The 22,145-nt window shown below is 50.4% G+C and overlaps 1 protein-coding gene across 5 annotated transcripts in view; it reads right to left on the bottom strand.

Annotated features, from left to right (window-relative positions):
- The window catches only part of HSPA12A (heat shock protein family A (Hsp70) member 12A), a 182,034-nt gene that overhangs the window by 59,867 nt on the left and 100,022 nt on the right, over window positions 1-22,145 (bottom strand). Inside the window, exon 1 of one of the 5 annotated variants that reach the window (XM_007964212.3) lies at window positions 12,874-13,024. The exons of the other annotated variants lie outside the window; for them this stretch is intronic. Within the exon in view, the coding sequence (XP_007962403.1) occupies window positions 12,874-12,913 (40 nt within the window). The 5' untranslated portion in view covers window positions 12,914-13,024. Of the gene's footprint in view, window positions 1-12,873; window positions 13,025-22,145 lie in introns of those variants that run through there. 5 annotated transcript variants of the gene reach the window in all.

Below are 22,145 nucleotides of genomic sequence, written 5' to 3' on the forward strand. Positions count from 1 at the left end.
TAATAAAGATGGCCAGGCATAGTAGCTCACGCCTGTAATCCCAGCACTTTGGGAGGCCGAAGCAGGTAGATCGCTTGAGGCCAGGAGTTTGAGACCTGTCTGGCCAACATGGTGAAACCCCATCTCTACTAAAAATACAAAAATTAGCCAGGCATGGTAGTGGGCACCTATAATCCCAGCTACTTGAGAGGGTGAGGCAGGAGAATAGCTTGAACCCTGGAGGTGGAGGTTGCAGTGAGCTGAGATGGTGCCACTGCACTCCAGCCTGGGTGACAGAGCGGGACTCCAACTCAAAATAATAATAAAGATGATGCCTAACATTGCACACATTTTGTGTGGAGGACAAATTCATTATATATGTGACCTTATCTAATTCTCAGACCCAACCTGTGAAGTGCTGTGACCCATACTGTTTTTTTTGTTTTGTTTTTTTTTTTTTTTGAGACAGAGTTTCTCCATGTTGGTCAGGCTGGTCTCGAACTCCCGACTTCAGGTGATCCACCTGTCTTGGCCTCCCAAAGTGCTGGGATTACAGGTATGAGCCACCGCGCCCGGCCTGACCCATACTTTTGAGATAAGGTCACGGGGATCCAGAGAGGTTGAATACCTTGGTGAGGTCAAGGCCAGGTGTGGGAGCCAGGACCCAAACCAGGACTTTCTAACTGAGCTAAGCCCGCTTCACTCCACCAAGTGCCCATCCAACACTAGCTCCCAGGCATGGGGTGTTGAGTGCTATTTTATACTTAACTGAGGCCCAGAGAGGCTATATGACTTGGCTGAGGCCACTCGGCTAGTAAGAGGTGGCACCAGGATTTGAACCAAGTATTGTCTTATTCCAAAGCCCACTCTATCCTACTGCCCACAAAGGAGGCCTGGGTCCCTCACACCCCATTCCATCTGCTGGGCTCTCTTCTCAGGGACTGCCTGGCTCGGGGTGACTTCCTTCCCCAGCTGTACCCACCCCCAACCTGTTCTAGCAGCTTTGCTGGCCAAGACTACCAGAGGCTGACACTAAAGGATGGACAGTCAAAAATATCTTCGAAAGCATCTTGCCATAGCTGGTCTGACAGACAGACTGAGGCTGTGGGATAAGGGCCTTTCAAGGGCCTCTGTACAGCCCAGGAACCTGGCTATGAAGCAACCGGGCCCTCCTGGCTTTCCCAGGCCAGGTCAAACATGGCTCCCACCCTCCCAGCGTTTCCTGGGGGAGAAGCCAAGGAGCTGGGGCAGGGAGGAATCAGTGTGCTCCCAGGTGTGGGCCAGCTTCTCTGAGCAGCCTGTTCCCACGGTCTGTTCCAGGGTCCTGCTGCGTGGGCCCTTGTGGACTCAGCCAATGTGCCAAGTCAAATTGCTGTAAATAAAACCCTCTGCAATGGTGGAACCGCAGGCCCAGCTTTTCTTTTCTAGTTTCTTGTGTGTTCCCTCACTTAACAGAGGTGGTTGCCCATCTTTTTGTGCCTTGGCTTTTGGCAGAATGTCTGTTTTGAAAGGTTTTTAATTAGGGATTTTGGTTGCAGGCAAGTAAACCTTCTCTGGCTAGAGGAAGCCAAAAAGGTAACATCTTCCACAGCTGGCCTCTTGGCCTCCCCTGGAGGTCCCTGGAGCTGGTCCTTGTGCTTAGGCAGAACTGGCCCCTGACCATGTTGGTTGCCCATCTTTCTGGGCCTTGGCTCTTGGCAGAATGCCTGTTTTAAAAGGGATTTTGCTTGTGGGTAAGTAACCTTCTCTGGCTAGAGGAAGTCAAAAAGGTACCTTTACAGTGAGGATCCAGGGATGGTGCCCAGAACTTAAACCAGCTGCCAGGTCTAGGAGGGGAAAATGCAGCAAATGACTCAGATGAATGATGCATCCCTTCTGCTGCTCTCTAACTGCCAGCCTCAGGGAAACCACCACCAGACCTGATGACCGTGGTCCCTTCAAATGGGGCCAGAGGCATGTGGACTGACTACAGCCCATCACACACCAGAAGAACACGCCAAGGGTCTGGGCATTATTCTCATGCGAGGGACCCAGTGGTCAGTGACCCCATGCAGCACGAAACACTTACATGGGAGAAAGTAATTTTCTCCAAGAAAGAACAAAAGAGCAAAACTTCTAACAGGTAGTCTCTTTCTTCTCCATGTATGTACAGCCCGAATCTCGACATTCTTTACTGCACAGGGCTTACTCCAGATACCTGCACTGGTAACTATTTGTGGGAGACAATGACTCTGACCACCAGATGTTGTGCCCCCCTAATTCCCACTCTCTCAGCAAGGTAACCCTTCTTCTGGCCAGGGCTGGCTGTTTCTGGGTCAAGTCCTGATCATACCTGAACCTTGGGGCCTCCTCTGGGAATCTGGACTTGGAAAAGAAAGAAAAACAGACAGATATCAGACTTCTTGTGTACCAGAACTTCTCATTTCAACATGGGGGGTCATTGTGAGGGGCCACATTTGCCCTAAAGATGGGAAGCACCTAAAGTGGTCCTGCAGAGAGGAGGGGTGGGTGACATGCAGAGCAAAGCAGAAGTAAGAGACAGGGCCAGGGGTGGTGGCTTATGCCTGTAATCCCAGCACTTTGGGAGGCCAAGGTAGGCAGATCATTTGAGGTCAGGAGTTCGAGACCAGCCTGCCCAACATGGTGAAACCCCGTCTCTATTAAAAATGCAAAATTAGCTGGCCGTGGTGGTGCATGCCTGTAATTGCAGCTACTCTAGAGGCTGAGGCAGGAGAATCATTTGATCCTGAGAAGAGGAGGCTGCGGCAGTGAGCCAAGATTGCCCCACTGTACTCCAGCCTGGGTGACAGAGTGAGACTCCGTCTCAAAACAAAATAAAATAAAAATAAAAAAAGAAAGAGACAGAGGGAAAGAAAACTGCCATATTCCCAACACTTTTCCCTCCTAGACCTGGCAGCAGGTTTAAGATCCAGGAACCATCCCTGGACCCTCACTGTAAAGTTACCTTTTTGGCTTCCTCTAGCCAGAGAAGGTTTACTTGCCTGCAACCAAAATCCCTAATTAAAAACCTTTCAAAACAGACATTCTGCCAAAAGCCAAGGCACAAAAAGATGGGCAACCACCCCTGTTAAGTGAGGGAACACACAAGAAACTAGAAAAGAAAAGCTGGGCCTGCGGTTCCACCATTGCAGAGGGTTTTATTTACAGCAATTTGACTTGGCACTTCATTCCTTTGAGTTAAGCATTCTTCAAATACTTTTTAAAAATGTAACTCCTGCCGGGAGGGACAAGTCATGAATCTGTTAATGGCAAAGAGGTTTGGATCCTTGTGCCTTCTCTGAGTGACTGGGAGTGGCTGGCGGGACTGCTGGAGGATTCTGCAGCCACTGCAGAATTCAGCTGGAAAGCGTGCAGAGGGAGTCGGCAGACCTGGATTCTGATCCTGGCTTTGCCAAGTGTCCTGGGGCAGTCTCTTCCCCTCCCTGACCTCAGTTTCCTCATCTGTAAAATGAGAGAGTGGGCCCAGGGCCCAGCCCAGACATTAGACAACCTGGTCCCATTTAGCTGTGGATGTATCCATGAGCTCTGTTTTCTAACTGCTGGCCCAGGGAAACCACCACCCGAACTGATGACCATCGTCCCTTCAAATGGGACTAGTAGCCACATGGACTGACTACAAGCAGTTGTTTTCTGAAACTTTCATCTCTCCTTTGGGAACAGACTCCTGCCTGATGGTTGTGCTGTAAACAGTTTCTTATCCCAGCCAGCGGAGATGGCCACTAAGGGACAATGACAAAAGGAAAGAAAAGGAAGGAAGTGGCCAGAGGAATTTAGCCTTCAGCCCAAGGAAACTTGGGAGACAAGCAAAGAGAGGCCAGCCTGAGGCCTCAGAGGCAGCAGGCTGAGCCCAAATACCTACAGCTTCCCTGTCCCAAACAGAACCAGCCGCCTGGGTACAGGAAACACTGTTCCTTGTCACAGAGAAACCAACAAGACCACAAGGTCTGATTTACAAAATATAGGAAGCCCCAAGGGACATCATTTAATTGTCAGTTTATAGGAAGCAAAGGGCCCTGGCATAATCCACTTCCCTCTGAGATCTTGGGTGCTAAGCGGGTCGGTGAAACAGGAGCTCCATCCTACAGAACTTCCTTCTGGAGTCTCTGTTTTCTGACATTAAAATTCTGAACATAACTGACAAAACTACCCAATAAGTATGCAAAAATCTGGGAAGCAAAGCAGTCTCAAAAGTTCAAATGACTGAATAGGAAGTGACTGTAGGCTCTTCCTATTGGCTGTTATTTGAGGCTTCACCCCATATCAGAGCAAATATTTTTTAAACGAACACTCATCCCACATCAAATATAAATACAGACAGTCCTCAACAGGATGATTCAACTTACGATATTCTCAACGTTTTTATAGGTTAACAGGGATGTAACCCTACTGTAAGTCAAGGAGCAGCTGTTCAAGCATTTCTGCTATAAGGGAGCATATTTTCCTACAAATCTTCACATTCTACAAAACCATACACTAAAAATAACAGGTCATGAGGAAAACAAGGTCAGTGTACATCACTCCACACCTGTGGAACTCTGCTACTGGAACCTTTCCAAAAACAATAACGGAGCAGTCACTTCTTAGGGGGCCATTCTCATCAAAATGCAAAACCCAGCAGGGCACAGTGGTTCACACCTATAATCCCAGCACTTTGGGAAACCAAGACAGGCAGATCTCTTGAAGTCAGGAGTTGGAGACCAGCCTGGCCAACATGGTGAAACCCTGTCTCTACTAAAAATACAAAAATTAGCCGGGCATGATGGCATCCACCTGTAGTCCCAGCTACTTGGGAAGCTGAGGCACAAGAATTGCTTGAACCCAGGTGGTAGAGGCTGCAGTGAGCCGAGATCATGCCACTACACTCCAGCCTAGGCAATAGAGCAAGACTCTGTCTAAAAAAAAAAAAAAAAAAAGCAAAACTCATCCAGGGTATCACCCACACACCCACACCCATCATTTTGTTATAGGAACAACATCTTCACAGCTCCTTCATCTGCCCTCTCAGCTGCCCACAGAGCTTCAGGGCATGGAACAATACTAAAACAGCCCTGACTTACACTAAAGGAAGTTGCATCTACAGATTTTCAGCTTTTTTTTTTTTTTTTTTTTTTTTTTTTTTGCTTTTTTCATGTATTAGCTTTTAATCATGAAAAAAGTGCATCCTGGGCCGGGCATGGTGGCTCACGCCTGTAATCCCAGCACTTTGGGAGGCCGAGGTGGGTGGATCACGAGGTCAGGAGATCGAGACCATCCTGGCTAACATGGTGAAACCCCGTCTCTACTAAAAATACAAAAAATTAGCCAGGTGTGGTGGCGGGAGCCTATAGTCCCAGCTACTCAGGAGGCTGAGGCAGGAGAATGGCGTGAACCCGGGAGGTGGAGCTTACAGTGAGCCGAGACCGAGTCACTGCACTCCAGCCTGGGCGACAGAGCAATATTCCATCTCAAAATAAAAATAAAAAATAAAAAAAGAAAAGAAAAGAAAAGAATTAAAAGAAAAAAGTGCATCCTGATCTATCAAAGTGCAAACACACTTGGAAAAATTGAGAATGTGCCAACACAACTTTTCTGAATACCAACATCATTCTTCATTTATCACTTATAGAAACACATGTTCTAGCACAACAAACAAATAATTATAAGTGTCAGACAATCATTGGGCATTTGCAGAAAGTCTTAAGAAGTGAGATCTAACCTACAAGTTGTTTTAAAGCATAATATAGTTTTCCAAAGTATGTAGTTTTAACATTTTTGCCAAGCCAACTCTGTTAGATTAAAAATAGCCACACATTATTTGCAGGTCCTCTCACTAAGAGGTGGAGGCAATTTCTGCATCTCTTCTATCTGAGCTGGCTTCAAGACTTGCTGTGACCACCAGGATACAGCAGAAGTTTTTTATTTTATAGGACTTTCCAGGAAGGCCTCAAAAGGCCTTGCAGCTTCCCCTCTCATCCTCTTGCTGCCCTGACACCACTACATAAAGAAGCCTGAACTTGCCTCTTGGAGGATAAAAGACCATGTGGAGAACGAAGCCCAGCCGACAGCCAGCACCAACCTGTGAGTGAGGTCATCTTGGACTACCGAGACTAGTTGAGCCATCAGTGTTGCAGTCACATGAATGACCACAGGGAAGACCAGCAAAACAACCACCCAACAGAGACCTGCCCAGAGAATCATAAGCACATAAAATGACTATTGTTGCCAGGCACAGTGGCTCATGCCTGTAATTTCAGCACTTTGGGAGGCTGAGGCAGGAGGGCTGCTTGAGCTCAGGAGTTTGAGACCAGCCTGGGCAACATAGTGAGACCTTGTCCCTATTAAAAAAAAAAAGAAAAAAAAAAAAAAAAAACCCAGGCATGGAGGTGTGTGCCTTTAGTCCCAGCTACCCACAAAGCTGAGATGGGAGGATTATTTCAGCCCAGGAAGCAGAGGTTACACGAACCAAGATCACGCCACTGCTCTCCTGCCTGGGTCACAGAGGAAGACCTTGTCTTAAAAAAAATATTTTTAAAAAGACTCTTGTTTTAACCCATTAAACTTTGGGGTGGTTTGTTACATAGAAAAAGCAAATATAATGTAACATTTTATAGACATTTCAATAATTTGTTTAATGCATTGATTGTTTTCTCTGCTTGGGAGCCAATAAACCTTTTAATTCAGATCTTAATGAGTCATGGGCCCCTCAGAAGGGGCTAAACCAGCCCTGAAAGTAACAATGTCTCCAAGGACCCTACTGAGATTGAATAGATGTCAAGGGTTGATCCACAATCCAAACTCCAGGGAGGGCAACATGCAGCAGGTGCACGAGGAACCTGACCTAATGTATGACACGGAGGAGGAACCATTTCCAAACTTCAGACAGCTCCTGAGGGCGACAGAAGACTCTCCAACACCCCCAAACCTAGGCAAGACTCCAATCTTTCTGGCTATGAGAGGCTAGATAATAGCCCCCTGGAACCGATGAATATGTTATCTCCCATGGGAAAAGGGAGTCTGCAGATGTGATTAAATTAAGGATCTTCAGACGGTGAAACGATTATGCAAGTAGGCCTTATTAGAGGTCCTCATGCAAGGGTCCTTCGTAAGGGAATAGGAGGAGGATGGGCAGAGTCAGAGAAGGGATGTGGCAATGGAAGCAGGGGTTGGAGTGATGGGCTTGGAAGATGGAGGAAGGGACCACGAGCCAAGGAATGGAGGTCACTTTGAGAAGTTTGAAAAGGCAGTGAAATGGATTCTTCCCTAGAGTCTCCAGAAGGAATACCATTCTGCCAATACCTTAGTTTTAGCCCAGGGAGACCCATTTTGGACTTATTCCTGACTTCTAGAAATGTAAGATAATAAATTTGTATGGTTTTCAGCCATTAAATTTGTGGTAAGTTTTATAACAGCAATAGGAAACAAATGTACTGGATAATTCCTTCTGCCTACAAGAATGTAACTTGGACAGTTATTCACAATAACAATAACAGCCAATAATAATTGTTCATATTAATTCAATGTCTACTTCATGCCCGGCTCTACTCTAAGTGCTTTTCATGTAAAACCTCATTTAATCCTCATAAAGACCATATGAAGAAGAGACTGTTATAATCCATCCTTTACAGATGAGAAAAACTGAGCCTTTATGGGATTAAGTAACTTGCCAGGGTCACAGAGCAGGTCAATGACACAGCACAGATTTGAACCCAGGCAGTCTGGCCCCAGATCTCACATTTAACCGCTACACTTCCCAAATCAAGCTAACAATGATAATAAAATGACCGGAAGTTACTGACAGCCCTCTATGTACCAGGTTCACACCTAAGCTCTTTACAAATACTCTCTCATTTCATTCTCCCAGCACCCCAGTGGAGCAGGGATTATTAATCGTCCTTGTCTACAGCAGAAGAAACAGATGCAGCAATGTTAAACCCAGATGTTACAAGCATCTGAGTCCAAAGCCCAGGTTTAACTGCACACCCTACTGCCTCCCTCGTCCCTCTTGAGGCCCAGATGGCTGAGAAGACAAAGACAAGGAGCGCGACCACATAATTCACCTTCCAAACTGAGATACTTAGAAGGTGAAAGATATCACTATTACTAATTTCACTAGGACAAGAGGCATAAACTAGAACTATTTCAGCAATCCAGGACATATGGCCACCCTAAAAATAAGGGGACTAAAATCAAGGCACAAACTCTGCAGATCAGGATTGCCCGGAAGGAGTGCCATGGAGCAGCTGCCAGCCCCACAGGACATCTGCGGCTGCCAGGTCACAGTCAAGGCTGGAAGAAGAGGGGTGGTCCTGGCAGAGCTCAGAGCAGCATCTGCAGAGCTGCAGCCTGGGAGTCATTTGCAATAACAGGAACGCAGCAAGGATCGGCAGGGCCCGCTTCAGTGGGGCGGGTTTCAATTCTGAGCACTGCCTGCGCTTCCTTCGTGTCTCCTTGCTGGCCCTGCTCTCTCTTGGGGATGCCCGGGCCCGGGGGTGCCCGCAGTGGCAGGCGCTCACTCATTCCCTGCCACATGCTGCTCATTCATGAAAAGCCCCTGATTCCTCCCTGCTGTTCTAATTATGCACAGCAGTAATAAAGATGCTTTCTCCCTTACCAAAGAGGCCTATTTATATGAGAAGAGAGCATTTCGCCCCCACAAGATTGAGTTGTCACTCCAGGCCTTGTTGGAATCAAAGCAGCTTCTCTTCTGAGATTGTCCAAGCCCTGCCTGACTCCCCTCCAGCTTGGCCCACTCCTGAGCATCCACATTACCAGAAGCGCCACTGCAGAATGCGCAAGATGTAGACGCCATTGCCCTCTGCTGTGTTCCCTCGTGTCTTGCTGACTGGTACTCAACAAAAAGTAAGACATTTACTGAACACCTACTAGCGTCCTTAGTAAAAATATGGAAATGAAAGGCATAGTCCATGCCTTTCTTGGGAGAAAGGGAATTGAGAGAAACAGCACAAGGTTTTAGGCTCCATGGCTGACTCATATCCCAACTCCAGCATTCACTGGTTGGGCAAGTAAGTAAGTCTCTCAAAGCCCCTAATTGCCTTATCAGCAAAATGGGGTAATAATAATACCAGCCTCATAGGGTTGCTGGAGGAATCAATGAGATACAGGCATATAAGGCTGGCACATGGTAAGGGCTCAACAAATACTAGTTGGAATTACCAACCATTAAGTACCAAAGGCTTTGGGACCACACAGGCATATCTCATCCCGATGGATGAGCCCAGGAAGGCTTCCTGACAGATGATACCTCAATTAAGTTTTGAAGGATGAGTAGGAGTTTGCTAAACAAAGAGAGGATGTCCCAAGCAGGGAGAACTGCATGTGTCGAGGGCCAAAGGCGATCACAGGGCTCTGGGAAACACAAGACACTGTGTGGGGACACACACAGAGGGCATGTGGGGACCACCAAAGCTGCAGACACAGACACTGCAGCAGGTGTTGACAGGGAAGTGGAGCCCACGGCCAGAACCCTAAACTGGCAATGCCCAGAGCATCACCTTGACCTTTGCTTTATTCCTTTGGGGGCTATAACCAGCGCCCTGTCACTGCCATCTACAACTCGGTGGCTGTAGGAAGCAGGGCACCACTCTCTATTAGCTGCAGGCCTACTCAACGCAAGTTGCTGAGGGCCTATGAGATGCCAGGCACATGCCAGGAGAGGCTGTTCAGCTTGACCACCTGGGGCCTGCATCCCATGGCCTACGTCCTTACCTTGATTCCGCCCTCTTCCAGCTGTGCACTGCTAGGACTGTCAGCTTTTTCCTCTGTGAAATGGGGATAACAGGGTGCCCCTCATAGTCATTCATTCAACAATAAATATGGGTCAGGGCTAAATGATATAACTCAATAGTCCCAGGTTTCAGCATACACTAAGTCCTCAATAAATGTCAATGTTTAAAATGTTTATTTTTATTAAGATGAACCTCCAGGATGGCATCTCCAAAGCCCAATGCCAGGCCTCGAGAGATACCCTCAACCCAGGCAAAACTGCCTGCCCACCATCCCTCTCCTCAAGCCCCTGCCCTGCAAAAACGATGACTTGGTTTCCACTCCCCAGGCCTAGCCCTGACTTGGTCACCATAGGAGCTATTCCTATCTAAACCACTCTGTCCACTCCCAATTCATCTCACCATTATAGGGCTCCATGTGTCAACTCACTCAGGTCAACGGGGAGGGGGCAGGATATAAGGTCATCTCAAATTTTGCTGTCCAACACCCTCAAGTGTGGCCCTTCAGATTTTGTAAATTAAGTAATTTAAACATCTTGTTAAGAAAATTTGCAAACATACACAAAGTAAGCAGAATAGTAACGAACCGCCACTCCCCATCACCCAACTACCACATTTTGCCATTCTTGTTTCATTGGCACACACCTCTGCCCACTCCCCACCCCACCCCAACTGCACTTGTTGGAGACGATTTCATGGCCAGCCTTTCTGACACCACCCCCCAACACCACCTACCCACCACCAAACCCCTCCCCAACCCAGGACTCCCACTGCTCACAAATCCCAACAATGTGATATCTGTGGCATTCATTCTTTTGCACCGAAAGCATTCTGGAAATCCTTCCCAGGAAGCACAACCATTTTTATGTCCTTAATAGAGTGGTAACCACTGCGCATGTGCATAAGGGCTGCATGCACAGGTTGGTGCCCCGGAATCAGTTGGTCTGGGTCCCAATCAACACTTCCCAGATGTGTGACCTTGCATAGGTCACTTAAATTGTATTCAGATTTCCCACCCTGGAAGGGGAGAATGCTGGTAACAGGTTTGTTGTGAAGCTTTAAAACAATAAAATAATGCATGCCGTTTTCCCAGCAATGACGAAACCTTAGAAATAGGTGTGGGTGTGGGGGGCAAGCCAACTCTGCTCCTGTGCAATACTATTCACATCCTCCATTTTACAGATAAAGGGAGAGGTGCCCAGAGGCACGGTGAGCTGTCAGGGACAGCTCGCTCATCAGGTCGGTCTCTGTCCTAAGTCCATGCACCTGGAATTCTCACTGACCACCCTGAACTGGAGACGACTGGAAGTGAAGAAACAAATACTCCAGAACAGACCCAGAGGAGCAGTGGCAGGTGGCCCAGCACACCAGGTATGGGTGCCCCCATCCTGGACGGGATTTCTCCCAGCACTGTGTGTGTGTGTGTGTGTGCGCGTGTGTGTGTGTGTGGTAGGATAGGGGTGCTGCATTTGATTCACAAGACAAAACAGTGTTGGGAAGGGTGTGGGGAGTGGGTACACATTCCTGCCCACTTCTGATTTGACAAATCCTATGCCCAACCTTGCATTTGATATCATCGCCCACTCTATCCCAGCATGAGACGCAAGAAGCTGGCTCACTCATTCTCAGGGGTTAGCAATTCAACGCCCCTACTTATCGTCCTAAAAAATTTTTTTATTTTCTGACTTAAAGGAAAAAAAGTAGAAAAAAAAAAAGAGTCAATCCAGTTGCTGAGTGACATTCAGACAAAGACAGCTGCCAGTCCATTGCCTGCGTTCGCCAGCTGAGGAAGAGTACAGGCGGGGGCAGACTGGGTGTATGTTTGGGGACCTGGGCTCTCCGCTGCCTCTCCCTGGAGTGAGCCCTGTCAGGATCCCCCACCCCCCATCCTGCACTCCCCCACCACTGCAGTGCCGCGTGGGGAGGCACCTCCCTGATCCGCAGGAACAATGGGCTGGGGTGGGGGCAGGTGCGGCTTGGAGTGCAGCAGAGGGTGGGGGCCGCGGGCCCAACAGCAAGACAGGGAACGCGGCGCAGATGGTGGCTGTGCTGCCACTGGACTCAGTTTCTCCAGCTTTTGGGGCTCCGCAGAGCCGAGCGCTCGTTTGGTGGCTGAATCTCCCTTGCGTCCGGGCATTTTAATTTCATCCTCGCAGGCGGCTTGCCTGTCGCTCCCGGGAAAGCTGCCTGGGCCGCACTCCTCTCCCCGGCGGCCGCTCCCGCCGAGGCCCTGCAGGTCAGGGACGCGCGGCGCCTCCATGCGCCCAACTTTCCCCACTTGGGACCCACAGGAAAACAGGAATCCTGGCCAGTCGGGCCCTCCGTAGGAGAAGCCTTGATTTACAGCCCTGGGCTCTGAAACCTGCTCCTCCTCTTCCCGCAACCCCATTCCCCGTCCTCTCCGGCTCCCCCACCCTTCGGAGCCCTAATCACGCTCCCCAAAGAAAGCGGCCCTAGCACATCTGCAAAATGCGAGCGTCTGTCCTCCGCACTGGGTGCCTCCTCCTGGCCCCCGCAAGGAGGGGGCCATCGAACCCCCGCCGCTTCACCCTTCCCCAGGCCAGTGAGTCCCTGGGGATGGGCGGGGAGGTGGGTGAGAAGCCTTTCGGCCGCAGCTGCAGCCCCCACTCCTGGCGCGAGCGTCCGGCCGGGGTGGGCTAGGGCGAGGGAACAGGTCCAAATTTCCGATTTCCCCAAGGCTCCCACTCCTGCCTCGCTGAGTCACGAAAATTAGCCGCTGGGGTCACCCGGCCACCCGGCGGCCGGCCCTTTACCCGCCCAGCGCTGGCCTCCGCAGCCCATCGCGCGGGGGCTGCACACGCGGGGCGGTCCTCAGCTGCACGCGCGACCGGCCCCGCAGGAGGCGCCACCCGAGGCAGGGACCTACCAGGCGCCCCAGCGGGGGCTGCAGTCCCCGCCGTGGAGTCCGGACCCTGGCGGGGCGCAGAACACGTGACCCGCGGGCCGCCTCCAGTCCCCCGGGCCCCGGCCCCGCCGCTCCTGACCCCGGCCCCGCCCGCCAGAACTGGATGCAGCGCGGGCGTCCCCACTTTTCCACGGCGCGCGAGGGGGTGCGGGGCGCAGGGCCGAGCGCGCCTCCACCCTCCCTGCCCCGCCAGCCGCGGCCGCAGGACCCGCAGCCTGCGCTCACCTCGGGGCCCGTCGCTGCCGCCGGCCTCCTTGTCCGCCATGGTCGCGCAGCCCCGGCCCGCTTGGGGAGCCTCCGGCGCAGCGCCCGTGCCCGTGAGGGGCTCTGTCCGCGTCCGCGGCGGCGCTCGGGCCGTGTCTGAGCCGCCGGGCAGCGGGAGCGCTGCTCTGACGCGGCTGCCGCCGCAGCCACGGCTCCTCCCCGGGCCCCGCCCCGGCCCGCCCCGCGCCCCTCCCCTCCGAGCTCCGGCCGGCGGGCCGAGAAAGGTCGGGGGAGGCGGGCGCGGGGAACTTCCCCGGTCCCGGAGCTGCGCTCCCCGCCCGCCCAGAGAGGCCCACCGGGGCCGCCTCTCCTCTCCCGGCTTCGGGACCAAGCTGTCGCCCCGCAATCAGCCGCGGCGGGGGTGGTGGCGCGCCCGGGGCTGCGCGGCGGGAGCTGATTTCAGGCCCTCGGGGCCCCGTGGCGCGTCCGCTCTTTGGAAGGCACCGAATGGCCAGGCCTGGAGCCCTTCAGCAAACCCAGCGCGCCCGGCGCTCTCCCGAGGACGCCCGCGCCAGTCCCCACCGGCTTCTGTCTGTACCCCAGGGTCCCAAGGGAGCGGCTCAGGACCGGCGCAAAGGCGGGCTGGGTGGACCCCGGCGCGGGTAGGACCCAGGCTGCAGACCGAGGATCTGCGCGGGGGCCAAGCCCGGGGCACCGCCTCCAGGCCGCCTGCGGGACTCCATGGCAACTCCGGACCCAGGGAGGTGCTTGCCGCGGAGGCTGAGTCGCGCCTTCCATATATGGGATCTAGCTGGGCCCTCCTTAGAAGTCTGAGAATAACGATATTAATAATGCAAGGCTTCAGTGGTGAATGATTCATACTCCCTGTCCCCGGCTCCTCCACACACACGCGTCGCTGGCACCTGTTTGGGCCTGGCCAGGACCCCCTGGGTCCGCGGTGCCACCACCCTGTCTTGGCAAACGAGGGCAGTAATAGGAATCCAAGGAGCACCGTCTCTGGGTCCTTTCCGGGTGCCTGACACTGTGCTACCTGCCTGGTGCTTTACCTCTATCTCCTTTCTTCCCCATAACTAGCATTTTGCAGATATGGAAACAGGATCGGCAGGGTTACAATATCGCACCCAGCAGGTGAGTCGCGGAGCTGGGATTCCCACCCGGCTGTAACCACCAGCATCCCTCATTTCCAGAAATGGGTGGCATTTCCCAAAGATCACCTAGGGGAGGCTTCATCGTACAACCCCGTTATGGATGACAGAATGGGCAGAGAGCTGCTGCCAGAGCCTGGAGACCAGGTGATGGTTGAATGACAAGTTCAAAACACCAAACTTGTCTTCTGTCTGCCTGCATTAAAAATCTCAAATGTACAGTTCCTGGTTGTGTATGAAACCACAGTCAAGTTACTTAACCTATCTGAGCCTCAATATTCTCATCTGTGAAATGGGTGTAACACGAGAACCCACTTCATAAAACTGAAGATTAGATGAGACTATGCATGAACATGCTTAGCTTGGGATCTAGCACATGGTAAAAATCATTAAGTCACTGATGGCCCCAGAAAGCCCTCCCTGCCTGCTGTGCCTGCCACAGCCTGCCCACAGCTCCCCCACCCTCCTGTCTCACCCCTTCAGTCCAGGCTTTGTGATCTCGTCTGCCCCCACCCTGCTCCAGCTCCAGCTGCTCTGATTCTTCAATCCCTCTCACCCACCCCTGCTTCTCTTATGCTGGTATTTCAAAGGCATGAAAATGTGCTTGATGCCTGGATCACCCGTCCCCTCATCTCACCACCACCAGCAACCTGAGAACCACTTCTCCTCCTCAGCATGAACTGCCCAACTCCAGGAAGGCTTCCCGGCATACCCGTGCTGGCCAGGGGGCCCCTCCTCAGTGTCCTCAAGGCACTCGTTCCTCCCCATCAGACCAGGGCATCAGGACATCGGCCTTGGCAGCCTATCAGAAGCAGCAGAAACCCGCAGCCCCTGCGCATCTGCCTCCTGCTGCGGAAAGGCCTTGGGCATCACCTGCCCTTACAGGACTTCCAGCCACAGTGACATGAGGGTGCGTGAGAAGGATGTGAGGTGACATGCAGGCCCCAGTGCTGGGGGCAGAGAGCAGAACATTTTTGATTTGCAGGGGAGCATGAAAGGCAGCGCACACTCTGCCTGGGATTTGCCCTCACGGTCTTCATGCTCATCACGCTAATTACAACGCGCCCTGCTGAGCACAAGATCCAGCCCGCCAGCGAAGGGCTGTTGTGGTCTCACCTAGCTCTCATGGTGGCCCTTGCGGTTTTGCAGGAGAGGAAAGGGAAGCATTCAAAGGCTGAGGCACCTGTTCAGGCAAGCTCTGGCCATCAGCAGCAAGGCTGGGGTTCGAGGCCGAGCACACCACATCAAGGAAGGGTTCCCACCTTCCTCCCTGGAGTCTTCTTCCCCAACAGCAGCCAGAGTGAAAGCATATCATTCTCCTGCTACAAGGTCCTACACAAATTGGCCTCCTGATGCCTCAGTAACCTCAGCTCCTTCCACTCTCCCGTTCCCCCAAAAGCCCCACCTGGGGGGGGGGGGTCACTCCCCAGGACACATTCTTCAAGAGAATCAATCACGTGGCTTGCTCCTCCCAGAACACTCTATCTAAAACTGCTGCCTCGCCCCCACTGGGAAGAGAGTCCCACGAGAGCAAGATCATGGACTGTGTTGCCAGCTCTGTATCTCCGTGTCTAGAATAGCACCTGGCACATGGCAGGCACTTAATAAATCCTTGATGCTGGACCGGCTGAATTAGTAAGTGAAGCAGGAACACAGCCCAGCACACAGACATTCTGCCGATCCCTGGGGTTCATGCCTTTCCACAGCCCCAGCTGTCTCAGGGCACGCCCAGACTCGTGGGAGGTTGCTTTGTACCAAGTTCCCTCAAGCTCTCCTCCAAAGACTCCTCCTCACAGTGCTCTCTGTGGGTACACTGCAGCACCCTCTATACCATCGCTTCTCCACCCTCCACACCCTCCACAGGCTGTGGACTGTGGTAGCAGGTGGAGAGAATGTTACACATCTCGGTTGGATACTCAAGTCCTAAAAAGTGGTCCAGCCCAGAGCAAGTCACCACCTTCTAGTTCCCTTCCTGCTGGTCACTCCAGCTTCAAGGGCCTGCCCTCAGGTCCCCAAAGAGCCAGTGCCTCCACTGGAAGCTTATTCTCCACTAGTTTTGCCACGTAACCAACCCTATCTCTTCCTACAGGCCTCAGCTTGGATGGCACTTCCTCCAGGACACCACCTAGCCCTCCAAGATCACATGAGGCCCCTCCTCGCTTCTCTGTGCCCAAACCCTCATGTGCTCCTATCTTAGCACTTATCACAACAACTCCGAGGCCAGCAATATTGTTAACCCCATTGTATAGATGATCAAACTGAGATACAGAAAGGTCACTGAGCTCAGAAGCTGCAGTGCTGAGACTAAACCTCTGAGACAAGAACTCAGGTCTCTCCAGCTTCAGGTCACCCACCTCCCCCTCTAGCTGCCAGCTCTCCAAAATGGGGCCAGCCATGTCCACATTTGGAGCCCCCAGACCCTAGGATGGTGCTTGGCCCAGAGAGCAAAACATTGATGGAAAACAGCCCCCTCAGCTTCAGGCCTTTCTTACCCTCTGTGGGATCCCGTTCGCTCACGGCCCCACAGACATTTCCCTGCCAACAGACTCCCTCTCTGCTCTTCAGCCCCCAAACAAACCCGCACCACATCCATTCATGCAAGTAGAAGTCAGAGTCCAGAGGCAGGCCCAGCTAACTGCACCAGGCACCCTGTCACCTGCAACAACTGCCAACTGTGGAAAGGGCTGGACATGCTGCACAGTGTGGGTAGGGGAGGCACCTGAGTCCTCTGGCCCCCAGCTCAGAAGAAACGGAGGATAATTGTTGATGGACCAGACACTAAGGGGAGTGAGTCCCGGGGTATGCATCAGTACGAGGAATGAGAAAAGTACAACAGGAGGAAGCAGACAGAGAACATGGGGTCAGCTGGACCAGGGTTCAAGTGGGCTCAGCTGCTCTCTGTCCACCTCAGAGGACCTGGGACATACCTCTCTGGGTCTGTTTCTTCACCTATAAAAAGGGCCCAGTAATGATAGGTAACATAATTATGGGAGATAATATATTTAAACATTCCATTTAGAGTCGGCTTATATATGCCACAGTGAATATGACTTATTTAATTTATATATTTGGACCACAAAAATGCCATTTCCTTGTATATTATAAATTACAGAATGGATCTATGCAAGACTTTCTTGGCTGATAAAGACACACAGAAGATATGAGTAGCTTTTTCCATTGTAATTTTTTTTCTTTTTAATGTTTTTGTTAAGCTTAAGAAACACTGATATGAGTTCGAATGTGAACTTTGACATAGGACACTGCCTGTCAAAGCTGCTTTGGACTTCAGGATATGCCACCAGAACGCTGTCCATGAACTGAATATCATAAAAGTGACTAATTTATAACAGGACCAAGATTCAGATTTGCTAAAGCAACATAAAAACCTGCAGAGAAAACCTGGGCAAATGTCAGCCTCCTTGACCTCCAACTGTCAGTGCATTTTAGAAAGCCAAGCTTACAGCTGAATCATGGTGGCCACTGTATACATCCTCCCTGGTCTTCCAGCCCATCTGGTGTGAATCAGCCTCTCCATTAACATTCCAGAACAACCTTCACATGTACAATGGGAGCCGCTGTGCAACTCTTTCAGGGAAACATTCAAGGGCCAGAGGAAATTACTGCTCCGAATATCACCATCACTCAGGACTGCAATGTAAACTTTAGAAATGCCTTCTCAGGTAATGGAAGGTTATCCAAATATTTTCCATAAGTATTTCAAATAGCAAAGGCTCGTCTATGGTGAGTCTCGCAGCCGCATTCTCAGAACTGCTCAAACCCTGGCCCTGCAGAGCTGCTGGTCCATTAATAAGACGGGACATTCCGGAAGCCACATCGCAAGGAGGACAATGCAAAGTGAGACAGAGGTTCAGAGAAGAGAAACTGGCATGATCACGTGGCCGGGAGAGTTTTCACAAGGGCTGCAACTCACCAGACACAATGAGAGCCAAGGGTTTCATGTTATAGAGAAAAACGACTTTCCCCTTCTCCAGTCCACAGCCCAGTGCCTGGCTTGCAGTAGGTACTCAGTAAATGTTTGTGGATGGAATGAATAAACGGCCCAGTAAATAAATAATGGAGGTCGGGCACGGTGGCTCATGCCTGTAATTGCAGCACTTTGGGAGGCCGAGATGGGCAGATCACTTGAGGTCAGGAGTTTGAGACCAGCTGGTCAACATGGTGAAACCCTGTCTCTACTAAAAATACAAAAATTAGCTGGGCGTGGTGGTGCATGCCTGTAATCCCAGCTACTTGGGAGGCTGAGGCAGGAGAATTTCTTGAACCTGGGAAGTGGAGGTTGTAGTAAGCCAAGACTGCACCACTGCACTCCAGCCTGGGCAACAAGAGCAAAACTCCATCTCAAAAAATAAAAAATAAATAAATAATAAATATAAATAAATAATGGAGTGGAAATATGGGCTCAGAGATACTAAAGCTTTTGTTCAAAGTCACACAATTAGTGACAGAGCTAGGGTCAAACTCCAGCCCCCTGACCCCCAGCCCAGTTTAACCCTTGACCCTCGCTGGCCTCTTCTGCAAAATACAAAGTGGAAGATAGCTTGTGCTAGCTGTGATTACTTGGTGATGACTCACTGAGGCATGTATGCACAGTTGTGTGTGTTCTTCCTGGTAGCAAGCCCGTGGTCACAGTATTTGCCTGGAGGAGAGGTGCAGGCAGCACCCAGCTAAGGAGAAGGAGACCAATGACCTAGAATAAGGGTGTTACCTGAGCCAGGGGTCTGAGAGCTTCAACAGCAGTGTCCAAGAACAATGCTTGCACAGGTCTCCAAAAACACCAAGAGTTAGGAATGTACATGTAAGTTACCATCCTCATTGCTACACTTCTCAGGGAAACGAGCACTTTTCTCAGTGACTTCTGCAAGAGTGAGCCCAAATATTGTCTATCTTTGGGTCACTGGATGTACTAGTCCATTTGCACACTGCTGACAAAGATATGCCCGAGACTGAGAAGAAAAAGAGGTTTGATGGACTCACAGTTCCACATGGCTGGGGAGGCTTCACAATCACAGCAGAGAGTAAGAAGGAGCAGGTCACATCTTATATCTTATATAGATGGCGGTGGGCAAAGAGAAAGAGCTTGTGCTAGGGAACTCTTCTTTATAAAACCATCAGATTTCATGAGACTTATTCACTACATGAGAACAGCATGGGAAAGACCTGCCCTCATGATTCAATTACTTCCAACGGGGTCCCTCCCACGACATGTGGGAATTGTGGAAGCTACAATTCAAGATGAGATTTGGGTGGGGACACAGCCAAACCATATTACTGGGTTCCTGGTGGCAGCCCTGTGGGAGCTGGGACCAGTCACTTGTCCCTGGGCCTCAGTCTCCTTGTCTGCAGAGCAGACCCAGCTCCTCTCCCTGCCTTACCCCCTGCTGTCTGCTCTCCTACCTGTGCCATCCCACTGATTCACCTTGAAGGGCGGCTCCTGAGAGGGGCGTTCCCCACCCAACCTGTGGTTCCCCATCATATTATGCCACCTCATTTCTCCACGGTACTTATAAACTTTAAAGTCATTTTGCAAATCTGTTTATGGTGAGCCTTCCTCACTTGCTGGGCTCTTCCTACCAGCAGTGGTGAGAATGAACATTGATCAAACAACTGCTATGTGCTGGGCATCGCTCTGGGAACCTCACATCCATTGCCCCATTTATCTTCACGACCATGCAGATGAGAGAACTATATTGTTAATGTTCCCCATTTTACAGGTAAGGAAACTGAGGCCCAGAGATTAGGTACTCAGCTGTCGTGACCTAAGGAGAAAGGGACAGAGGAAGAATTTGCCCCATGGCATTCTGAGCTCAAGAACACGTATGTCTGTCATACCTCCATCTGGGTGCAGCGGTGTCCCCAGCTCCTAGCGCAGCACCTGGCACATGGCAGGGCCTCAAGACACGTGTTGCATGAATGAACAAATTATCAAATTAGAAGACAGAATTACAGCTCACAAACCACCCTCACATCTCTCCTCTCACTTGAATCATGTAGCAGCACTGAGAGGGAAACATCACTATTCCCCAGTTTTTTAAGATGAGAAAACCAAACGTCCAGTGAGACCAGGAGCAAACTTGCCTGGAGGTGGATTCTCTGTGGACGGCCTTAGCTATTTTGTTTCTTTCAAATCCTGTGCCTTATTTAACAGTTGTAAGCTCTATGTCTAGCCAAAGGTGCAAGTCTCTGTTCCGGAGGATGGGGTTTGCTAAAGTTGTCAAGAATAAGGCCTGCTTTAAGAGATACAAAGTGAAATTTAGAAGGCAAGAGGGTAAAATGGATTACTGTGCTTAGAAATGCTTGGTGATACAGGATAAAAATAAGTACAACACACCCAAATACAGGATGATCGTTCACATAACTAACACAGAGAGCGTCTGTCACATTGCTTATGCCTGTATGGAAGGGGATGTGATAGTTTGTGTACCTTATGTTCATAAGCTACCAAAACATGATGTGAAGGTTGGCCTGACAAATTATGCTGTGGCACATTGTCCTGGCCTGCTGCTGGCCTGCAGGCTTCTCAACAGGTCTGGCATGGGCAAGATCTATGAAGGCCAAGTGGAGGTGACTGGTGATGAACACAATCTAGAAGGCACTTAGGATCAGCCTGGTGTGCCTTCACCTGCTATTTGGATGCAGGCCTTGCCAAAACTACCTCTGGCAATAAAGTCTTGGGGGGCCTTGAAGGGAGCTGCAGATGGAGGTTTGTCTATCCCTCATGTTACTCAATAATTCCCTGGTTATGATTTTGAAAACAAGGAATTTAATGCAGAAGTGCATCGAAAGCACATCATCGGTCAGAATGTTGTGGATTATATGCATTTCCTAACAGAAGATGATGAAGATGCTTACAAAAAGCAATTCTCTCAATACATAAAAAACAGCGTAACTCCAGGCATGGAGGAGGTGTAGAAGAGAGTCATGCTGCTATGCAACAGAATCCAGTCTATGGGAAGAAACCCAAGAAAGAAGTTTAAAAAAAGAGAGGGGCAGGGCGCAGTGGCTCACACCTGTAATCCCAGCACTCTGGGAGGCCAAGCGGGAGGATTGCTTGAGCCCAGGAGTTTGAGACCAGTCTGGGCAACATAGGGAGACCTCATCTCCACAGAAACTAAAAGTTAGCCGGGCGTGGTGGCGTGTGCCTGTCATCCCAGCTATTTGAGAGGCTGAGGTGGGAGGATCGCTTTAGCCTGGGAGGTCGAGGTTGCAGTGAGACCGTACCACTGCACTCCAATGTGAATGACAGAGCAAAATGAAGAAAGAGGAAGGAAGAAGGAGGAGGAGGAAGAGGAAGAACACGAACAAGAAGAACAAGAAGGAGAAGAAAAATGAGAGGAAGAGGAAGAGGAGAAGGAGGAGGAAGAAGAAGGAAGAGGAGTAGGAGGAGGAGAAAAGGAAGAAGAGAGAAGGAAGAAGACAGAAGAACTAGTAGTGGGTGATGGTGGCGAAACTGTCCCAAAATGTCCCTTGCTCAGAAGAAAGTTCAGGTAGCTCAAAGGAAGGTGTGCTTCCTCAGAGCTCAGGATTAGGCTGCTGAGAGCTAAACTAAACAACAATTTTCCATGAAGATTTTTCAAATAAAGACAATGAACTTATGGACCAACCAGCAAAAAATAAATAAATAAGTAAAAAGTAAAGTTGCATGTACATTTTGCATTCTATTCCACAATATATCTGTTTTCTCAACAAAACTAACATCTTAGATTTCTATTACTGGTTTCTAAAATGTTTTACTGTGAAAAATTTCAAGCATCCAGAAGAGCAGAGAGAATGCTATAATGACCCCTCAGGTACCCATCACCCAAATTAATTTTTAAAAATCAACTCTAAGTAAAATTGCTTTCCCAGGAAAAAAATAACAGTTGCTATCATTTGCACTTTATGTGTAAATATGCTGACATGGTTTGGATGTCTGTCCCCTCCAAATCTCATGTTGAAATGTGACTCCCAATGTTGGAGGTGGGACCTGGTGGGAGGTGTTTGGGTCATGGGGACAGGTCCCTCATAAATGGCTTAGCACCATCCCCTTGGTGATGAGTGAGTTCTCAGTTCACTGACTCTTCCTCTGCTCTCTCTTGCTCTTGGTCCTACTATGTGTCGTGTCTGCTC

This window comes from Chlorocebus sabaeus, chromosome 9 (genome assembly GCF_047675955.1).
Source record: "Chlorocebus sabaeus isolate Y175 chromosome 9, mChlSab1.0.hap1, whole genome shotgun sequence".
Classification (NCBI taxonomy): Eukaryota; Metazoa; Chordata; class Mammalia; order Primates; family Cercopithecidae; genus Chlorocebus; species Chlorocebus sabaeus.